This window comes from Cornus florida, unplaced genomic scaffold, assembly GCF_030987335.1.
Source record: "Cornus florida cultivar Cherokee Brave unplaced genomic scaffold, ASM3098733v1 CherokeeBrave_3.0.0_Hap2_Chr01, whole genome shotgun sequence".
Taxonomy (NCBI): Eukaryota; Viridiplantae; Streptophyta; class Magnoliopsida; order Cornales; family Cornaceae; genus Cornus; species Cornus florida.
Window position 1 is genome coordinate 48,808,160 of NW_026775571.1, and position 22,088 is coordinate 48,830,247.

The window sequence follows — 22,088 nt, forward strand, 5'->3', positions numbered from 1 at the left end:
TTTTTTGTTCTTTGATTTAGTATTCTTTCGTACAGCTTCAATTCATGTAATATGTTGTTAATTTTTTGTTCTTTGATTTACTATTCTGTCGTACAGCGATGTTTCATTCTTAATTTATTCAGTAAAGAAACAAATTGGCACAGAAATATTAAGTCTTGCTTGGTTTTCTTTCTTAAAATTGTTTTCAAGAGTAGAGAACGTGAACAGGTAAAATTACACAACAGTTAAAATTTTTAAAAACCTATTTGATTGTGTCTCATATTTCACACCATTGAATTTTGCACCTAGTTTATATGCTATATAAAGACATATTTTTTAAATCTTAAGTGAAAAAAATTGTTATTGTGTCTCATATTTCACACCTTTGAATTTTGCACCTAGTTTATATGCTATATACATACATATATTTTAAATTTTAAGTGATTATGTCATTACTTAAAAAAAAAAAAAAAAACCCCAGTTAAATAAAATTATAGTATCAAGGGCAAATTTCTGTAAACCCCTAGTACTATTAAAAATTGATCATAAAATCCCAACCAGTTTGAAAAACCCCCAATAATAAAATAAAGTTATCATTTTACCCCAACTCTGTCAATTGGACGTTAAGGGTATGTGAAATGACTAAATTACCCTTATTATATTCTCTTTTATTTAAAAAATCATATTTTTGAAATTAAAATACTATCTTTTTAGCAAAAAATCATATTTTTGAAAAAACCAGAGGAGGAGTATGAAGGCTACGGAAGCCAAATTAGCAATTCCTCTTCAAAAATATACACAGCGTGATGCTAACTGCGCGGCTTCTGTCCTCCTCATCCTCGTTCAACCAAATTACCAGACCACTCACCAAGAGCCAGACTCATCAACAACGAAGCTGCAAGAGAATGGCTTCAACTGTCAAAGCATCAATTGAAGGAACCGCAGAGAAGCTCACTGCACCATATGGTTCTTGGAAGTCCCCTATCACCGCCGATGTTGTCTCCGGCGGCGAGAAGCGTCTCGGCAGCATAGCCGTCGACGGCCATGGCCACCTAGTTTGGCTCGAATCTCGCCCCACCGAATCAGGGTATGTATATTAGTATATACACACACGTATATGCCGACAGCACCAATTATTTTAGCCATAATTCCCAAAAGCCCTAAAAACGTAATCTTTATATGACATTTTCTGGATAAGTTCAGACGAATGGTTCTTGTTAAAGAACTAGAAAAACCAGGGGATGAATCTTTGGTGAATCGAGGCATTTGAAATGGAACCGAATTGTTTGCCATTTCTTCTCTCTCTCACAAACTAGCTATAGTGTTGTGTGTGTAACTAGGCCACTATTTCCAACAAAGTGGTATCAGAGCCAGATTTCATGTTCAGAGCCTAGACGATCCTGAAGGCTTGACGAAGTTGATCCTATAGAAGGTTCAACATTTTGAGAAAAACATGTTTCTTCTCGATGATGATAAAGAAGGGAAAATGTATTTTCTTAGTGAAAAGATGATGTTCTCTAGCTACAAGAGAATGAGAATCATCATGACTTCATACCTCAAAGCATGCGATTTGTGGGATGTTGTTGGAGAAAAGCCAAAGAATGGCATGTCCAACAAGTTTCATGAAAAGAAAGAAGATAAGGCATTGGCAGTGTTGCAAAAGGCAATACATCAAGAAATTTGGGAGTATTTTGGAGAGTCCAAAACTCCAAGTTGTATTTGGAAGATGCTCGAGACCATCGTTTCCAATCATAGAGGTGAATCACTACCCATGGAGTATTGGGTACAATGCTTTGAGAACGATGAGTTTACGAAAGATGATTATGAAAGTCTTGAAGACAAAGTTGTGGAGAATGAAGAGGTGTATCATGCAAAAGAAGTTAAAGATTTTGGAGATTCAAAAGTTGAAGGAGAATTTGAAATGGTGAATAAGGAAGAGGTAAGAAAAAGTGTTAAAGAAGAGATTGAAAAAGTGAAGGAGGATCAAGTGAAATAAAAAGTATTTTCCTCCATTTCTATTCTCTTCCAAATAGTATAGTGTTGAGTTGATCAAGGTCATATGGAAGGAGGTATGATAAGTCTCAAATTCAATGTTATAATTGTCAAAAGTATGGTCATTATGTTTCGGAATGTAGAAATGTTGCTAACGATGTTGAAGAAAAGGCGAATTATGTTGATGAAGAAGTGGAGCCTACTTTGTTGTTAGCATACAAATGTGAAAGGAGTGATCAAGAAGATGTGTGGTATCTTGACACCGGTGCTAGCAACCATATGTGTGGTAGCAAAGAGAAGTTCGTTGATATTGATGAATCAATAAATGGCAAGGTAACATTTGGAGACTTATCACAAATTCTGGTAAGAGGGAAAGGTAAAATATTGATTCGTTTGAGGAATGGGCATCATCAATTTATCTCTAATGTTTATTATGTGCCTAATATGAAGAACAATATTTTGAGTTTGGGACAACTCTTAGAAAAAGGCTACAATATTTCCATAAAGGATTGTAGTCTTTCGATAAGAGACCCATTGGGTAATTTGATTGCCAAGGTTCCAATGACAAAGAACCGGATGTTTTTGCTAAATATTCAAGCCGACGAGGCTAAATGTTTGAAGGCTTATGTTAATGATTTAACTTGGCTTTGGCACTTGAGACTTGGGCACTTGAATTTTGGAGGATTAGAGTTGTTGGCCAAAAAGAAGATGGTGAAGGGATTGCCTTTCATTAGCAATCCAAATCAATTATGTGAAGGATGTCTCGTTGGAAAGCAATCAAGGAAAAGTTTTCCTAAAGAAGCTACCACAAGAGCTACGGCGCCACTACAACTTATCCATTCGAATGTTTGTGGTCCAATTTCTCCATCATCATTTGGTAAGAATAATTATTTTTTATTATTCATTGATGATTTTAGCCGAAAAACATGGGTGTATTTTCTTAAACAAAAATCGGAGGTGTGTGAAATGTTTAAAAAATTTAGAGCACTTGTTGAAAAACAAAGCGGCTATGATGTAAAGGCTCTTCGATCCGATAGAGGTGGTGAATTCATATCAAATAATTTCAAAAAATTTTGTGAAGAAAATGGAATTCCCATCCTTTAACGGTTCCGAGATCGCCCCAACAAAATGGAGGAAAATACTTTTTATTTCACTTGATCTATTATTTGACTAGAGTACATGAATATATAGGCCTCACATATATATGTGTAACCATTACATTTAAATGTCCATAACTCTCCTATCTCCTACTAACATAATCTTCAATATGCATAACTCCCACTAACATAGTATTTGTTAGGTTTAACTCTCATGACTCTTTATTTTACATAACCTTAACTCCCACTAAGACAAGTTACTACCCACTAACATACTAAATTAACACATGCATCATGGATACAAAAATACTTGAAAATACTAAATACTAAAATCAAGTTTATTTTCAACACCCCCCTTTAAACTTAATTTTGTAACTTGAAAAACCTTCTTATTAATCTTGGGGGCTTGATCAAAAGTTCGATAGTTGATCTTCAATTCCACCTCCTTCAATAGCTTCAATCTTCTTGGCCATTTCCATTGATGTGTAGGGCTTGTGAAACTTCTTCAAATGCTTGTTTGATGTCTTCACATAATCATATATCATCCTCTTTATACAAGCACACCATCGATCTTTTTTCTTCTTAAATTTTTTGTGGATCTTCAACTTCACATATACTTCTTCTTTAGAGTCAAAAAATAATTCCATATTCACCCAACCTGTATCAATTACAAAATTCTCCAAACTATTTTTTAAAAAATAATATGAGAATTTCTTATCATCCTGGGCTTCAATCTCATACTTCTTTGGAACAACTTTCTTTAAGAGAAGTTCATCATTCTCCACAAAATAAGCATTATTTGATGAATATGAAGAAATAATAATTTCATCAAATAAGTCAAATATAACTTCTTTCAAGGTGGAATTTATAACCATACCTGAAGATGTTAACTCACCAATTTCATCAACTTTTGCCTCTTCTTTAGCACCTTTTTCTTCTTTAATTTCTCTTTCCACTTCAATCTCCTCCACTTTTTTAATTTCTTCTTCAACACCTTTCTTTATCTCTTCCTTATTCACCATTTCAAATTCTCCTTCAACTTTTGAATCTCCAAAATCTTCAACTTCTTTTGCATGATACTTCTCTTCATTCTCCACAACTTTGTCTTCAAAACTTTCATAATCATCTTTCGTAAACTCATCATTCTCAAAGCATTGTACCCAATACTCCATGGGTAGTGATTCACCTCTATGATTGGAAACGATGGTCTCGAGCATCTTCCAAATACAACTTGGAGTTTTGGACTCTCCAAAATACTCCCAAATTTCTTGATGTATTGCCTTTTGCAACACTACCAATGCCTTATCTTCTTTCTTTTCATGAAGCTTGTTGGACATGCCATTCTTTGGCTCTTCTCCAACAACATCCCACAAATCGCATGCTTTGAGGTATGAAGTCATGATGATTCTCATTCTCTTGTAATTAGAGAATATCATCTTTTCACTAAGAAAATACATATTTTCTCCTTCATCATCATCAAGGAGAAACATGTTTTTCTCAAATATTGAACCTTCTAGGATTAACTTCGTCTGGCCTTCAGGATCGTCTAGGCTCTGAACATGAAATCTGGCTCTGATACCACTTTGTTGGTTGTGTGTTGACCGCTTCTTTCTCCTCTTCCACGGCCTCTTCCTCTTCCTCAGCCACGTGCATTTCCACGTCCTCGGCCCCTTTGATTTCCTCCATGTTTTTCGTCTCTTTCGTTCAACGAAAACTTTGTTTGTAGCACTTGCTCCAATGCTTCTTGTTTCTTCACCACCTTTTCTTCATGAGCTTGCAACGAACCCATGAGTTGATCAACAGTCATGGAATCCAAATCCTTTGACTCTTCAATGGCTACAACAATGTAGTTGAATTTGGAATCCAATGACCGAAGGATCTTTTCAACGACCCTTGTATCAGTCATGGTGGTTTCGCCATATCTCCTTAGTTGATTTACAATAGCCAGGACCCTCGAAAAATAATCTGAAATTGATTCAGATTCCTTCATATGCAATGCTTCAAATTCACCCCGTAATGTTTGGAGGCGAACCTTCTTCACTTTATCAACTCCTTGGAAGGAATTTTGAAGAATCTCCCATAGTTGTTTTGCATTTTCTGCACTAGCAACTCTTTGTAGCATTCCATCATCCAAACATTGATGGATGGTCATCACCGCCTTTTGGTCCTTCTTTCTCATGGCTTGTAAAACATCTTTTTCGGCTTGAGACAAAGTTGCCTCATCTTCTGGCTCATCATAACCTTTGGAAACAACTTCCCACACATCTTGTGCTCCCAAAATTTCCTTCATATGGATACACCAATTTTCATAGTTATCTTTGGTGAATCGAGGCATTTGAAATGGAACCGAATTGTTTGCCATTTCTTCTCTCTCTCACAAACTAGCTCTAATACCACTTTGTTGTTAGCATACAAATGTGAAAGGAGTGATCAAGAAGATGTGTGGTATCTTGACACCGGTGCTAGCAACCATATGTGTGGTAGCAAAGAGAAGTTCGTTGATATTGATGAATCAATAAATGGCAAGGTAACATTTGGAGACTTATCACAAATTCCGGTAAGAGGGAAAGGTAAAATATTGATTCGTTTGAGGAATGGGCATCATCAATTTATCTCAAATGTTTATTATGTGCCTAATATGAAGAACAATATTTTGAGTTTGGGACAACTCTTAGAAAAAGGCTACAATATATCCATGAAGGATTGTAGTCTTTCGATAAGAGACCCATTGGGTAATTTGATTGCCAAGGTTCCAATGACAAAGAACCGGATGTTTTTGCTAAATATTCAAGCCGACGAGGCTAAATGTTTGAAGGCTTGTGTTAATGATTTAACTTGGCTTTGGCACTTGAGATTTGGGCACTTGAATTTTGGAGGATTAGAGTTGTTGGCCAAAAAGAAGATGGTGAAGGGATTGCCTTTCATTAACAATCCAAATCAATTATGTGAAGGATGTCTCGTTGGAAAGCAATCAAGGAAAAGTTTTCCTAAAGAAGCTACCACAAGAGCTACGGCGCCACTACAACTTATCCATTCGGATGTTTGTGGTCCAATTTCTCCATCATCATTTGGTAAGAATAATTATTTTTTATTATTCATTGATGATTTTAGCCGAAAAACATGGGTGTATTTTCTTAAACAAAAATCGGAGGTGTGTGAAATTTTTAAAAAATTTAGAGCACTTGTTGAAAAACAAAGTGGCTATGATGTAAAGGCTCTTCGATCCGATAGAGGTGGTGAATTCACATCAAATAATTTCAAAAAATTTTGTGAAGAAAATGGAATTCACCATCCTTTAACGGTTCCGAGATCGCCCCAACAAAATGGAGTTGCAGAAAGGAAGAACAGAACCATTCTCAATATGGCTCGAAGCATGTTGAAAAGTAAGGAAATGCCTAAAGAATTTTGGGCTGAAGCGGTTGATTGTGCGGTGTACTTGTCCAATCGGTGTCCTACTAGAAGTGTGCAAAACAAAACACCACAAGAAACATGGAGCGGAAGAAAGCCAAGTGTCTCTCATTTGCGGGTTTTTGGGAGCATTGCCCATGTGCACGTGCCGGATGAAAGGAGGACCAAGTTAGACAACAAAAGTGAAAAAATGGTGTTCATTGGCTATGATGCAAATTCCAAAGGCTACAAGTTGTACAATCCAAGCAATGGGAAGATTGTCATTAGTAGAGATGTTGAATTCGAAGAGGGAGCCACATGGGATTGGAACACTCCAAATGAAGATTATAATATTTTTTTAATTTCTGATGAGGAGCAAGAAAATGAAGGCATGGAGCAGCCCATTTCTCCACCAACATCACCTCCACCGCCATCAATTCAAGATCAATCAACTCCATCATCATCAAGTTCAAGTGACACACCACCACTTCGCATGAGGAGTCTTCGTGACATATATGACGAAACAGATGAGGTAACGGAAAGGTTAGGTGATCTAACACTTTTTTGTCTCTTTGCGGATTGTGAACCCGTAGGATTTGAAGAGGCGGCACAAGACAAAAAATGGAGAAATGCTATGGATGAAGAAATTAAATCCATAGAGAAGAATGACACATGGGAGCTTGCTACACTTCCAAAAGAGCAAAAGGCAATTGGTGTCAAGTGGGTGTATAAAGCAAAGCATAATGCAAATGGTGAAGTTGAAAAATATAAAGCAAGATTGGTCGCCAAGGGGTACAACCAAAAGCCCGGAATTGACTATGATAAGGTATTTGCACCCGTAGCTCGTTTGGAAACAATTAGATTGTTAATTTCTTTGGCAGCCCAGAACAATTGGAAAATCCACCAAATGGATGTGAAATCGGCTTTCTTAAATGGGTTTCTTGAAGAAGAGGTGTATGTTCAACAACTCATGGGCTATGTTGTAAAGGGGCAAGAAAATAGAGTCTTGAAATTGAAGAAGGCTTTATATGGCTTGAAGCAAGCACCAAGAGCGTGGAATAAGCGAATTGACAAATATTTTCAAGACAATAATTTTTCAAAGTGCCCATATGAACATGCTCTTTACTCCAAAGTAAGTGAGAATGGAGATGTATTTTTTGTTTGCTTGTATGTGGATGATTTAATCTTCACAGGTAGCAATCCAAAAATGTTTGAAGATTTCAAGAAGGTTATGGCTCGAGAGTTCGAGATGACAGATATTGGCATCATGGCTTATTATCTTGGCATTGAGGTCAAGCAAATGAAGGATGGAATTTTCATTCACCAAGAAGGCTATGCTAAGAAAATTCTTAAGAAATTCAAGATGGAAGATTGTAAATTGGTGAACACGCCCATTGAAGTTGGAATTAAATTGTCAAGAGATGAAGATGGAGAGACGGTGGATCCAACATTTTTCAAAAGTCTTGTTGGAAGCTTGAGATACTTAACATGCACAAGGCCGGACATATTATTTGCGGTTGGGCTTGTTAGTCGGTTTATGGAAAGACCCACCATAACTCATTTCAAAGCGGCTAAAAGGATTCTTCGTTACATCAAAGGTACCCTTGATTTTGGGTTATTCTATTCATTTTCTAATGATTTCAAGCTTGTGGGTTATTGTGATAGCGATTGGGCTGGAGATTTGGATGATAGAAAAAGTACTTCGGGCTATTGTTTTTTCATGGGAAATACTGCTTTTACATGGTGTTCAAAGAAGCAACCCATTGTCACCCTCTCAACTTGTGAAGCAGAATATGTTGCAGCCACTTCATGTGTTTGTCAAGTAATTTGGTTGAGGAATTTGTTGAAGGAATTACACATGTTACAAGAAGAGTCAACGGAGATTTTTGTGGACAACAAATCAGCAATTGCTTTGGCCAAGAATCCGGTGTTTCATGAACGAAGCAAGCATATTGATACAAGATTTCATTTCATTAGAGAATGTATAACTAAGAAGGAGGTGGAGCTCAAGTTCATCAAGTCACAAGATCAAGTTGCGGATATTTTCACCAAGCCCCTCAAGTTTGCAGATTTTCACAAGTTTAGGAGTTTGCTTGGAGTTGAAAAAAAATCAAGTTTAAGAGGGGGTGTTAGAAATTAAACTTTATTTTATTTGGTGTTTTATATTTATGTGAGTTTTTTATTGGAGTTAGTGGGGGACATGAGAGCTACAACTAGTAAATGGTCATGTTAGTGGGTTAGTGGGAGTTTTGCCTACTAAATGGTCATGTTAGTGGGTTAGTGGGAGTTTTGCCTACTAAATGATATGTTAGTGGGGTTTTAAATTTCATTTACATTTATGTTTTGAAGCCTATATAAACCCATGCATTGTACTCATTTTCTATAAGTGAAATAAAAAGGATTTTCCTCCATTTCTATTCTCTTCCATATAGTATAGTGTTGTGTGTGTAACTAGGCCACTATTTCCAACACCTATCGATATTATGCTGAAAGAGTTTGAGGTGCGAACAGTGGCTCAAGAATATGGAGGTGGTGCATTCAGGATTTTAGGGGACACTCTAATTTTCTCGAATTACAAAGATCAAAGACTGTACAAATAGTCAATTGTATCTAGAGGTTTATCTTTGGCATGCCACTGACCTGCTGTGGGGCCGATGACACATCGTGCTGATATGAGCAGTTGGCTCCGTGCCTGCATCCCCTTGATTTGTTGAAATAGATGCAAGGTTTCATTATCTTGGGTTTTAAATCCCTTGGTTTAGGGTTATTTATTGATTCTGGGTTGGGTAGTAACTGGTTGTGACGGCCACCAGATTGGGGAAGGATCTCTTGTTTTTCTCCACCATGCTGCTGAATCAAGCTCTTATAATAGTTGATGTCCTTGGCCACATGAGCTCCTGCAGGTGGGGAGGGAACAGGAACAATCTCAGGTGGAGGTTGGGGATTAGAAACAGGTCCCGCCCTATTTAATGGAGGATAGAAGGGAACACTTGGAGTAACTGCCAACGAAGGTGCACCGGCTTCTGTCCTACTGACATGAACAGATGGTGGGTCAGATAAACTTGGATTTTGTATTGTTTGCAGTTTGGTCGCCGGTCCATTATCCCAGCTGAACTTGGATTTTGTATTGTTTGCAGTTTGGTCGCCGGTCCATGGTCCGTTACCAATTTCTCAATCAAATTTTGGTTACTCAGAATTTGGATGAGCAATTCACGGTCAATGAAGCTCCTTTCAAAAAATCAGATGGTGGGTTTTTACTATTACATAGTTTGGGGTATTTTCGGTATAATAGATTTATATACACATCACTTGTTTGGCACATGTGATAGTAGGGGTATTTTCGTCACAAAAGTCAAATTATCAAAAGCAATTGTTAACCACGCGCTGAGTTAACGGGCCTAATTGACAGAGTTGGGGTAAAGTGATAACTTTATTATATTATTGGGGTTTTTCAAATTGGTTGGGGTTTTATGATCACTTTTTAATAGTATTGGGGTTTACAGAAATTTGCCCTAATATTAAATATAATTCTTTACCAAAATATGATGCACTAGAGTTTAAACATGGGAAAACCAATAGTCCACTTGTACAAATATTAATTTATAAGTGTTCATTGTTAATTTATTCAGTAAAAAAACAAATTGGCATATAAAGCTCTTTATATGTGTGTATGTGTTTTCTACTTATATATACAACGCATTTTTATGACGTGTTTTCTACTAATATATACAATACATTTTTATGACTTGAAATTTCATGAACGGACGTAATCACCCTCTCGGACACAACTAACGATATATTTAGTAGTATTCCCTCTGCTGACATAAACACTTGTTCTAGCACCATCCGTGGGATGGGGATGGAGATGGGGAGAAGATCGTACCATGGATAGGAGGTTACATGGATCAATGTATAATTTGTTTCGTCAAGTTTCAAGCTGGTTCTGAAGTCACTCACATGCCCTGTGATCATGTCTACCATGAAGATTGCATTGTTCATTGGCTGGAGATTGGTAACTTTTGTCCGATTTGTTGCTTCAAGATGCCAACAGCTAAATGATTTGAATTAGAATTGTTTTTTCATCCATTGTCATGGCACTGTCAATGTAATGACATTTTTTATAACATAGATAAATTGTTTTGTTTTTATCAATTCCTGTAATATGTTAATTTTTTGTTCTTGATTTACTATTATGTCGTACAACGTCGGTTCATTCTTAATTTATTCAGTAAAGAAACAAATTGGCATAGAAATATTAAGCCTTGCTTGGTTTTCTTCTCTTAAAATTGTTTTCAAGAATAGAGAACGTGAACAGGTAAAATTACAAAACAGTTTTTGAAAAACAAAAATTCGAAAAACTATTTGGTTGTCTAAAAATAATTTTATGAATTTAGAACAATTATTTTAGAAAAAAATTATTATTATGTCTCATATTTCACACCATTGAATTTTGCACTAGTTTATATGTTATATACATACATATATTTTAAATCTTAAGTGATTATGTCATTACTAGTAAAAAATAAATAAATAAATAAATAAAAAGAAGTGTGCTCGGTGGCACCCGAATCCATAGTTTTAGAAATGACTATTTTGCCCTTGAGGCTATTTTTGTCCAATTTTTCTTGCTTTCCGCTTCCGCTACTTTCTTTTGAGTTCCGTGACTTCATAGGAAGTTACGGATGTGTTTCGGGAATGATATACATTCCAGGGACGTCATTTTCATGTAAAATGACTATTTTGCTCGTGGGGGCTTAATTGTTATTTTTTCGATCTTTTGTTCCGCGTCAGTTTTCATTGAATTCCACAACCTCATGGAAGGTCATCAAAGTGTCTTAGAGGTGTGTTGTGCCTTGGGAGACCGTTGACTTGTTTCTAGCTTCCATATCTGGATCCACTATCTGGTTAATCTTCGGTTCATCACAGGACGCGCTGGCCTAAAAACCAGGATCGTCACACCTAAGTTACCCCTAGTGGACTAGTGAAGTCTCGTGAGGGTTTCTAGAAATGTTACCCACAAACATTAAGCTCTTTCTCACTAAAGAGGCACCAATATTCCAACAAGCATCGGGAGAAAACTACCTCAAGTATGCAATTTTTCAATCATTTCTAAGCAATCTCCCAAAATTTCAACATCAAGCAAGCAAGTATGGTCCTCTACACATCATGAAAAGCATGTACCTCACAAATGAATGCTAGTGTACGCCTGTGCTAGTGTAGAATCCTAGAGTGAATCTCAAAACAATCACAAAATTAAGATGATGTGGACCACAAATGTAAGTAAGATATCAATTTCAAAATTAAGATGATGTGGACCACAAATGAAAGCAAGATATCAATTTTTCGAAAAATTTACTCCTAGATGGCATCCAAAGTGTAATGACCCGGTCTTTTTCCTTTCTTTTCTTCTTCTCAGATTTTCACGGATATTTTTTTTTCCGTTATCTTTTCCTTTCTGGGTTTTGTTTCTCATGGATTTGTGTCGTCTCGAGTGCTCTGGAATGATTTCCGAGACTCTTTTCTTTGGATTGGCAACTTCCTTTAAGGACCGAGTCATTTCCACATTTTTCATTTTTAGACACTATTCACTATTTCGTCCTTTAGTCATTTTTCACTTTTCCATGCATAACCTCACTTTTTATGCTCAGATTTGATTCCAGTTTTGCATACGTCCATGATATTTAAATTCCATGACATCTACATTTTTACTTTTGTAGAAATGCATATTAAATGCTTACTTTCTTTGTAAAAGTTATGAAAACAAGACTTTTTGTAATTATCCATAACTTGAGGGGTTTTTGGGTAATTAAGTAAAGTAATTACTTTTCGTCTTAGGGACCATTTAGCAATTTAAATTGGAAGATATTTTCAAAAAGGACTTGTTTACAATTTTCGGAAAGTGTGACAAGTGTCACACTCTCATTGGTCCACTTGTTGACAAGTGTGTGGAAACACCTTGATGACTTGGATGATGACATGTGGAGGGTGGAGATTCACTCACTTGTTGGCCTAGGATTGGTGCACTTGTTGGCTTGGATGGTTGACAAGTGTAGGGTTGATTTTTAATCTTGGAAGACTACTTGGATTCATGACAAGTGTAGGACTCACCTTTAGTCTTGCATTAGTGTGTGTGTGAGAGGTAGTGCAAGAGCACCTAGTGAGTGGAGAAGCCCACCATTTAGCTTAGGGTTTGCATTTCTTTTATTCATTCATCACTTTCCTCTCAAGAACCCTAAGGAAACCACCATTGGAGAAAAGCTTGACTAGTAGCTTTGACTTTATTTTTGGTGCCCTTTCACTCACCTTAGAACTTTAAACTTGGAATACTTTAGGTTCCTCTCACTCCCCTCTATAAAACCCTTGATTGGTTTTCCATTTTGAGCTTTGTTGCATAGGATTATAGAGATTCAATTCTCTATTGAGGTAGGGGGTGTTTAATTTAATTTTTTCAAGTGATTTAATTGTTCTTGTAATGATATAAAAGTTGTATGCATGTTCTATGTTAAATTAAGAGATAAATGATTAATGATTTCTTGTATATAATTTACTTAGACTTGATATATGGCATGGCTATGACTTGATCCTTGTTGTATGTTAGTTTGACATGATTTAAATGAGCTTTTAAATCTAGAGAATTAATTGATTTAATTTGATTTAAATCCTACTTAGTTGTACTATGCTTAAATTCCATTTTTTGACTTGATATATGACATATCTATGAGTTATTACTTGTCATATATTAAATTGGAATCATTTGGACAACTCTTGAAATCTAGAGAAATTACTTAATTAGTTTAATTAATATCTATATCAATGATCTAATGATTTAGTCATTCAATCCATGGAACTTGTTATGTTTTATCACATATCATGACTTGTTGTTATACTTGTTGATTTTGGAAACTTGGGATATTATCAAGAACATGACTTGGCTAGGACTTGGTTCTAGTACGAAAGATAGAGAGCTCCCTACATTATAGTGCGCACTAGGGGAAAGGTACCCATGGGTTAATAGCCCTAAATTGATCTCAAGAGTACGGTTTTAATCCAGGCAATATCCAAGTATCCACTTCGGTTTGATTTCGCATTTAAATTCGAAGTTGTTAACTTTGTGAATTTGTATCTCATTATGCTATGTTGAAAGTTTTAATGTCACTTTAATAATATGGATTGAATTATGTAAAAATGCAAATCTTGCAACAAGTTAAATCTATGCATTCCCTACGAGTAAACTTGTTTACTCACCCCGAAGTTACCGGGTGTTTTTCAGGTAAAGAAGTCATATTGTGGGATGCACAACAATCTTAGACTTGCTAGACTACTTGGAGTATTTTTGCTATGTTAGAATATGCACTTGTTAGCATATCTTGTCTATTTTGTTTACTATGACAAAAACATGTATTTGATGTCTAAACTATGTAATGTGCACTTAAGTGCTCCTTTTGATACTCTTAAAATGTGTTGTAATGAGGCCAAGGGCCAAAGACACTTTTGTGATATGTATGTTAATTTTAGCTTCATTGTTGCCTATGGAAGATATGTGGTTTAATGCATTGAAGGGTCATACCTTGCATATGACATGCCATGAGGCCCTAAGCCATTGTACCACATCTATTTTATCATTTTACATATGCTTGCATGCTCACTTTGGCAAACAACATCATCCTTGATGAAACAAAAACTCTAAGTAGCATTTTTAGGGAGTTTTACCCTATTCTGTTCCAGGGGCATTTCGGGTATTTCAAAATGAGTTTTTTTTTCATTTTTCCTCTCGAGTCACGTAGAAAACTAAATTTTGAGGGGGGTTTTTTCTTTGTTTTTCTCCAGAAAATGACATCTTGGCCCTCAAAAATCCATATTTTTCCGAAAAATCTTTGCTGCCAGGTTTTGCAAACTTTTAGTACAAATGTACTTGGTACTATTCATCGACTTTTTTTTTGAAAATCATCTCGACCGATCCGAAACTTACGGGGGTCTTGTGGGTGTATTTTAAGATTGCATTTTCAATTTAGACAATTTAAAAACCTCCCGAAGCCCTATTTCCAAAACTTGGGCAGTAGCTCGGATTATTTTTTTCCTCTTGACCAGATTTTCTTGGGGGCATTCTGGGTATTCTACAATGCATTTTTTTTGTTTCCGTCTTCGTGTGGGGTAGAAAACTTGATTTTAGGGGGGGGGGGGTTTCTTCTTTGAGTTTTTTCAAAAAAGTCCGTTTAGATGCTCGTTTTTACTCTCAGTTGCAGCAGTGGTGGGTTGTCCTCGTCGGGCCACCACGACATCATTTTTGTTTTTGATCTTTCTCCTTCGTCCAGACTCTGAATGATGAAATTCTTGAGTCCATTATGATTAATTTTTTATTGTCTTTCCAGCGGTGTGCTCGATAGCACTTGAGTCCACTTTTTACAAAATAACCATTTTGCCCCTAGGTTCTTTTTGTCCATTTTTGAAACGACACTTCCGCATTTGTTTTCCTTTGGATTCCGTGACCTCATTGAGGGTCACATTTGTGTCTTAGAGACGCATTGTATCTCTAGAGACCGTAGTTTTACCTTTCGCTTCCGCATTTCGGATCTGTTATCGGGTCAATCCTCGGTTCATCACTTACCCACCGGGTTGAAGAAAACCTGGGTCGTTACACAAAGAGTATTGGACTCTAAAGTCAAGCAATTTTTAGCAATATAGTCCTCAAAAGATCAAAATCATAGCTAACATGGATCCCAAATCTCAATCATGTAATTAAGTCTCAACTTTAAGTAAAATGCAACAAAGGCGTCTTACCCCCAAACTTAAACTGCACATTGTCCTCAATGTACAATGAGAACAATGGAAAAGATGGAAAGAATATACCGTGGTGAGAAAGACATGAAGCCCAGTAATGATCCATTGGGAAAAAGTGCACCCCCAAACCTAGAATCAACAACTTACTTGAATAACCACACTAGCAAACTCACATCAAATATAAAATGGGATAAGAATAATCAAATCAAGCATTCTAAGACAATATAGCACAATATGAAAGAAAGATATGAGATCAAGCTCAATATAAATCATAAAGTATGCATAACTATACAAAAGGGTATAATGGTGAAAAGTTTTTTATATTTTTCTTTTTATGAAAATATGTACAATGAAACAAAATACAAGAAAAATAAAGAAATAAAAATGCAAATGAACATGACTATACAAGAGATAAAAGATATAATGTGTCATGTGGGTGCTAAGTTTAACGTTTCTAGGAAGACGGAATGCTACTTTGAAAAATTATTTTTTGGTGTTTTTTTTTTTGTTTTTTTATTTTTTTTTTTAGAAAAAACAAATATGTACACAAACAAAAATAAAAAGCAAGTAAATAACAATGCAAGAAGTAAAAATGCAAGGAAATAAAAAATGTAAAGAATTTTTTTTTTTTTTTACAAGAGAAAAGTATCTAAATAAAATAAAAGAAAATGTAAGATAAAATAAAATAAAAATAGAAAGAGGAAAAAGTCAAAAAGTCAAAGGGATAAAGCTGTGATCGATCCTCACTTGGATCGATCATACTATGATCTATGATCGATCTCTATGCTCGCATGATAGGACAGAGGCATGAAATTCGCAGTGCTTCGAAAATTTTTCTAAGCATAGAAGTGAGATCGATCGCAGGGACAACTGGATCGATCGAAGTGCACTAGGAACGATCGAACAGAAAGCTCGAACAATAGACAGAGACCTCAAATCTACAGAGAATTGACTATAGAGCGGTTCGATCGATCCAGGGTACACTTGTAATCGATCGAACTAGCACTTAATGCCTAATTTTGAGCTGAAAGTGCAGAAAATCCTATGTTAAGCCCCAATTATGGTAACAAGAATAGAGATTGAAAAATGGATGGAAGAATGTACACAAGAACGAAAAATAAAAATTAATGAGGGAGGAATAAAGTTTTAAAACTCTACGAATACTAGTGTTTAACATCTCTAGCAAGACGTTGGGTCAACTCACTAATCAAAAGAATAAAAAACCGGATATGAAATATCCTTATTGATCCTCTTTTCACCTTTCTCATTTGATGCCTCACTTACAACAATATACACATCCTCCAAAAGAATGACTTGAAAAGAAATTATGAAAGATGCAATTTGTTTCCTTTCATCCATGGTCTTGAAAATGAAATCAATAATGGGCAGCCTCTCACTTGGCAAGGTAAAGTCTTTCAAGGACTCAATTGGATTAATAAGAAGTTCACTCTCTTCATCCCATTTCTCTTCCTCAGTGATCACCATCTCCTCACTTTCCAAGTTAGCTAAGGAGTCCATTAGAGAGTTTATTTCATTTTTAGAGCTTTCAAGGTCAAAACCACAATTTTTATACATTTCAAAAAGGCATGTCTCAAGAGGGTCTTTGGAGATAATAGAAGGAATGCCCTCTTCAATAAGTTCCTCCTCCTCTTCTCCTACCTCTACAGTGGTCACTGTCTCCTCACTTTCTAAAGTAGCAATGGCTGGGATAAAATCATGATCAAAACAAGGAAAGTCCACATTAATCATGTTGTACTCTATTGGATTAGCCACTAACTCACTTGCCACTTCCTCCTCTATACAAGATAGAGTGCTAGGTATTAGCTCACTTGTCTCATCCTCTTCATTCTCTTCATCCTCATTTATATAAATTAATGTTCTTACCATTTGTTCATTTGCTCACAAAGGTCCTTAAGCAACTTCAAATTCCAATGCTAGCTTTAAGCTCCAATGATTGCTTTAAGATCCAATGTTTGCCTTCCTTGTAGTCAAGTACCTAATTGAACAAATAATATCAAGAATGAGAAATAAATATACAATGGAAAATAAAATAAAAATAGAAGCAATCAAATGAACACTATTGTCTAGTCTAATTCCAACAAAACTGTTAATCCCCGGCAACAACGCCAAAATTTGACAAGTCTCCTTCCTAAGTGTTTAGAAAATGAACTTTTTAATGCGAGAGGTCGCTTCGCAAGGTCAAAATATGAATATGGTTTTGGAACCCTTTCTAGTCAAATTTATATTTATAAAAACCACTACTACAAATAATGAAGTATAGCGAGTAGGGATCATCCGTAGGGATAATACGTGTTGGAATTTAACTTTGACTCTAGCGTATCAAAAGATTGCAAAGGAGAGTTGTTTTGGTTGATTACTCTAGAAAATAATTCAATTAAAATGCAATTAAAGCAAACTAGTGAGAGATAGGGATTTAAGAGATATGAAGAGAGGTCTTAGGGTGTTGGAATCACCACTAAGCTTATGTAATTAACCACTTGCTTTCCATTAATGGGGAATACATTGTTGCAATCTAGATGTGGTCACAAACATAAACACAATTTGCATGTAAAAGTGTGAAATATCTAATGCAAGAGTGAAATGTTTACTTAACCAACAAGTAAAATAAGTGTAGAACAACCCACCAAGACAAAGGCATAATCCATCAATTAGTTAACAAATGGGTCTAATGAGAGCACACGTCAATCTAGAGAATCATGGAATTTGCAATAATAAGTGTGGAGTATCGAATCAAGAATAGATTGTCACCTACCTATAAACATGAATTAAATTGTAAAACAACCCATCAAGCATAAGTATAATCCATTATATTAATTGACAAACCCATTCAATGAAAACCATGCTTAGCCATCACTAAATCCTTAATTAATCACACATAGACATGCAACCAATATATAGAATCTAGAATAGAGATCAATTCCCAAATAATCACACATAAAACAACATGTAATTAAAATAGAGAATCAATAAGAAGAATTAAATCAACAATCATAAGGCTAACCACTAATCACAACAATATATATATATAAATTCCTAAAAATAGAAATACAAGGTTTTGATTACATAAGACTTAAGGTTCATCCAAGCCCTAAGTGTAAATCTAGCCAATCATGGAGGAGGTGGATGTGGTTATGAAACCCTCAAGGGCAAGCTCCAGACATGGCTCCATCTTCTTTTTCCTCTTCTTTTTTTTCTTCTTTGAAACTCAAGAGATAGAGAGTATGTGGATCTAGAGATGTGCCTCCACTTCCCTCTTTTCTTCTAACCATATTCTCCCACTTTCTAGAGAGAGAGACTACAACAACATCAAAATTACAATGTAAAAATATGAATCTCCCTACAAAAATGGTTCAATCGCTTTTATATATAAGGCTTTTAGAGCCCAAAAATGTGAGAACTCCGCCCTAGGATCTCCCCTTTCAAGCATAGCCTGAGTTAGTTTTAAATGAGCTTTAAATCTGCTTTTTTATAACTTTTGCGAACAGTTCGATCGATCCAACCAATAATGTGATCGATCAGAGGTATGGTGTGATCGGTTAGAGGTATTGTGTGATCGATCAGACGATCGGTCAGAGGTATGGTTTGATCGATCCAACTAGGCAGTTTTCAGTATCAGCCTCCTTTTGCTCCAGCTTCTCACCAAGACTTAGTTTAACTCCAAAAAGGTTGTAAGAAACCATTTTTAGCCCATTTAAACTTTATTGACCTGAAATAGAGAAAAACACAAATAAGTACTAAAACGGGAAAATAAAGATAGATAAATGGACTAAAATACCCTCGCTTAGGTGCTAGAATGAGTCACATTTGAGCACTCATGACTCCCATTTTTATATACGTTAATAAACATATCAAGGCCTAATTTAATAGCATGCCATAATTTAATTCTAAGCGATATACAACCATGAGAATTAAATCTTATACAAAGAAAATAATTAAACTAAATTCTAGATAAAATACCTAGGCATGCATACAAGTTATATAAGCTTATAAAATAATCAATACGATATTTATTTAAACCTAAAACATCCCCTACGTCATTTTGAGATTAAATCTCAAATCCCCACCGAGAGAAAACCGCTCTGAATCCGACGATACTTTTAGGTTATGTCGGGGACTACGATGGAAGTAACTTAACCCATTAGGCACCATGAAAATCTAAACCCAAACTCAAAACCCGAACTCAAAAATGGTTGGAATCTGCTTCTAATAAGGGGAAAAGGACTGCCTCGCCAAGGCCTACGATAAACGCTAAGGCATTATGGCATTTTATAAAGGGGAAAAAGGTTAATTTGAGAGAAGAAGGGTGGCAGCCATGGAAGAGCTATAGGATCTGATTTCCAACAGTGTAAAAGAAGGGGAAATGAAATGATTTAATTTTATAACCCCCTATTTATAGTAAAACCCTAAAAGTACCCCGCCAGGTCCTGAAAAGTGGAATTTGCGTAGACGCGCTCAAACAGTAAAACACCGTGAAAGAAAAAGAACCAAAATGACAAAAAAAAAAAAAATGAACAATGGAAACTAAAGAGGGCTGCGCGTTATAAGGCGGTTAAGGAACTCGGCGATGACTACGCAATTCGGAAACGGCGTCAAAAATCGAATCCCGTACAGAAAGATATGCCCCGAACAAGTTCGTAGCCAACCGGGGTCGAAAACCATAAAACTGGGGAAAATGGCCGTGAGGAAATTCTAAGAGTACGTAACTCGATGAAAAGTTAAAATGAATCCCGTACAAGGATCCAGGCACAAAACAAGGCAATTTGCAATAACTCTCGTTAATTGCACTATGGCCCCTACAAAAGGGATAACTGCAAAACTGCCCAGAATGAAAATATCTTCCAAAAGATATTTTCTTAAAAACTCGTAATCAAAATATCTCCAAAAGATATTTATGAAAAATACCCCAAGAAACATCAATGTTTCTGAAGAATCCTTTCAACCACGCCCCTACGAAAGAAAGAAACAACCGGCGAGCTTTTCTCCAAAAGTAAAGCTACTCGTTTCAAATAAATCAACTGAAATGAAAAATTATGAAGTCAAAACTAACTCTAAACACAGAAAGTGAGGTTGTGCCTACAAAGTGACAAACGGGAAAAGGACGAAAAGTAAATAGTGTCAAAAAATGAAAATGTGGAAATGACTTGGTTTCAACGGGGAAAAAAAAAAAAAAATCCGTAACATTTGAGAAAAATGAAAGGAATGAAAATGACCAGGTCATTACAACCAGAATTGATAAAGCCAGAATGGTCCTCTGGAACTGGAAAAGTTAAAAATAATGAGGTCTGATAGACCCCTGTATAACGAAGCTAGAAAGAACGGGGCTAAGGCCATTATTCTACCTTTGGACAATGTTATGGCTAATTGGGTAAGGTCCTTTGTGATTTGAATAGTGGGTATACACAATAAATGCCTACACAACCATAGAAGTAAAAACCCTATATGTTCTTGGTCGTCCACTTCAGTCCCATTTTTTCCTATCATCTCTTTTAAAAATGGGCCATAAGATTGCACATGTGGTTTAACACCCTTTTTGTTCTGGGAAATAAAAGGAGGTATCTGCATCTTGGAGAAGATAATAAATGTTATCTGCTCTCGGTTTCAGGCCCGTTAGAAAATAGGCATTCCTCAAAGTAGGGGACATCATCCCACAGTGCAGGTGTAATGAATTGGTAGTGGGTGACCAAAATTGAAATGACGAAAAGAATAGAGGTTTATCCAAGGTTAGAGGAATCTTACTGAGTTGGATGACATCATAAATGCCTATCCGTTTCCACAACTCCCTTTTTGCCGCTGATACTCGATCCACCTATTCACTCCATTGGGGCATCAGTGGATGCCAATTCCTAATTAAAAGGGCTGGTCTTTTCCTAATTGAAAGGGTTGGTCTTTCCCCTTCTGTGATAAGATATATGGTTTTCAAAAAAGGGATTTATTTTTCGGCTTGAGGAAAAAACAATGATAAATGATGAGGGAATCGAGTGAGAAACACAATGCCAAGTCCCTTAGCGTTCTCTGTAATATCGATTAATGTTAAGATATCAATTTCAAGTACAGGTAGGGTTTTGATGGCAGATTTCGTCAGTTGTGTGTGTGATGTTGGTTCTAGAAAAGGAGTTTTTAAATTCAGATCTGTTTGCTGTTTCTGGGTTTTAGAGGTCATGATTGAAGAAGTGATTGGTTCAATTGCAATTGCAAAAGAATTTTTGAGACGATGCATTATAGTCGAATGAGGAGTTTTTTAGTCGAATGAGGATTTTTTAAGTCAAATGAAGAGTTTTGTGTAAAATGGGAATTAGAGGCGTGTATCAATGGAAGACAAGGAGTTCTGCAAACTTAATGACTGATTGGATAGTTATTTTTGGGAAAATGTAGTAATGATGGTGGTGATAGAGTAGCTTTATGGTGTGAATGTCTTTTTTATTCCAATAGGTGTAATTTAAATTTTAGAACCCTAATTGAAATGGCTACCAAATTTGGGAGGCATTGTTGACATCTATTTTGGTAATTACATAGACAATGACGTGATAGTAGTTTAGACCAAGATGGGGGTCTATTTTACGTGGATTCAAATTGCATGCAAAGGTGGAAAAAATTTGAATTAAGTGGTAGATAGAGATTATTGTTTTAATATTTATCTTTTAGTTGATCTCAGTTACATATTTATTCTTATCTCTATGATTAATATATTTTGAAATTACATTTAGTTGTGTGATAGAGGTGTAATGTAACTAGGATGCTTAAGGGTAAGAGTTTGTTTTACGTATTATTATTCTATAATAATTGTAGAGGCAAGTTGTGTAAGAGGTCCAACACTCTCAGAATCTTTATTTTATT

General features: G+C 35.8%; 2 protein-coding genes across 2 annotated transcripts in view; both read right to left on the reverse strand.

The window, feature by feature from the left end:
* Positions 1-4,707: 4,707 nt before the first annotated feature.
* Positions 4,708-5,430, reverse strand: LOC132271820 (uncharacterized). Its single transcript, XM_059773315.1, has one exon. It carries the CDS (start codon positions 5,428-5,430, stop codon positions 4,708-4,710), a length of 723 nt encoding a protein of 240 aa, XP_059629298.1.
* A 3,635-nt stretch (positions 5,431-9,065) lies between these two features.
* LOC132271829 (zinc finger CCCH domain-containing protein 6-like) overlaps positions 9,066-22,088 on the reverse strand; it is a 15,039-nt gene continuing 2,016 nt past the window's right edge. Inside the window, exons 2-3 of the mRNA XM_059773326.1 lie at positions 9,620-9,683; positions 9,066-9,569 (exon numbers count right to left, since the gene is read on the reverse strand). Coding sequence (XP_059629309.1) covers positions 9,066-9,569; positions 9,620-9,683 — 568 coding nt within the window. The remainder of the gene's footprint in view (positions 9,570-9,619; positions 9,684-22,088) is intronic.

Bases quoted from the DNA above. Each gene is read 5' to 3' on its own strand.
- LOC132271820 (XM_059773315.1), bottom strand. From the start codon at position 5,430: ATGGCAAACAATTCGGTTCCATTTCAAATGCCTCGATTCACCAAAGAT.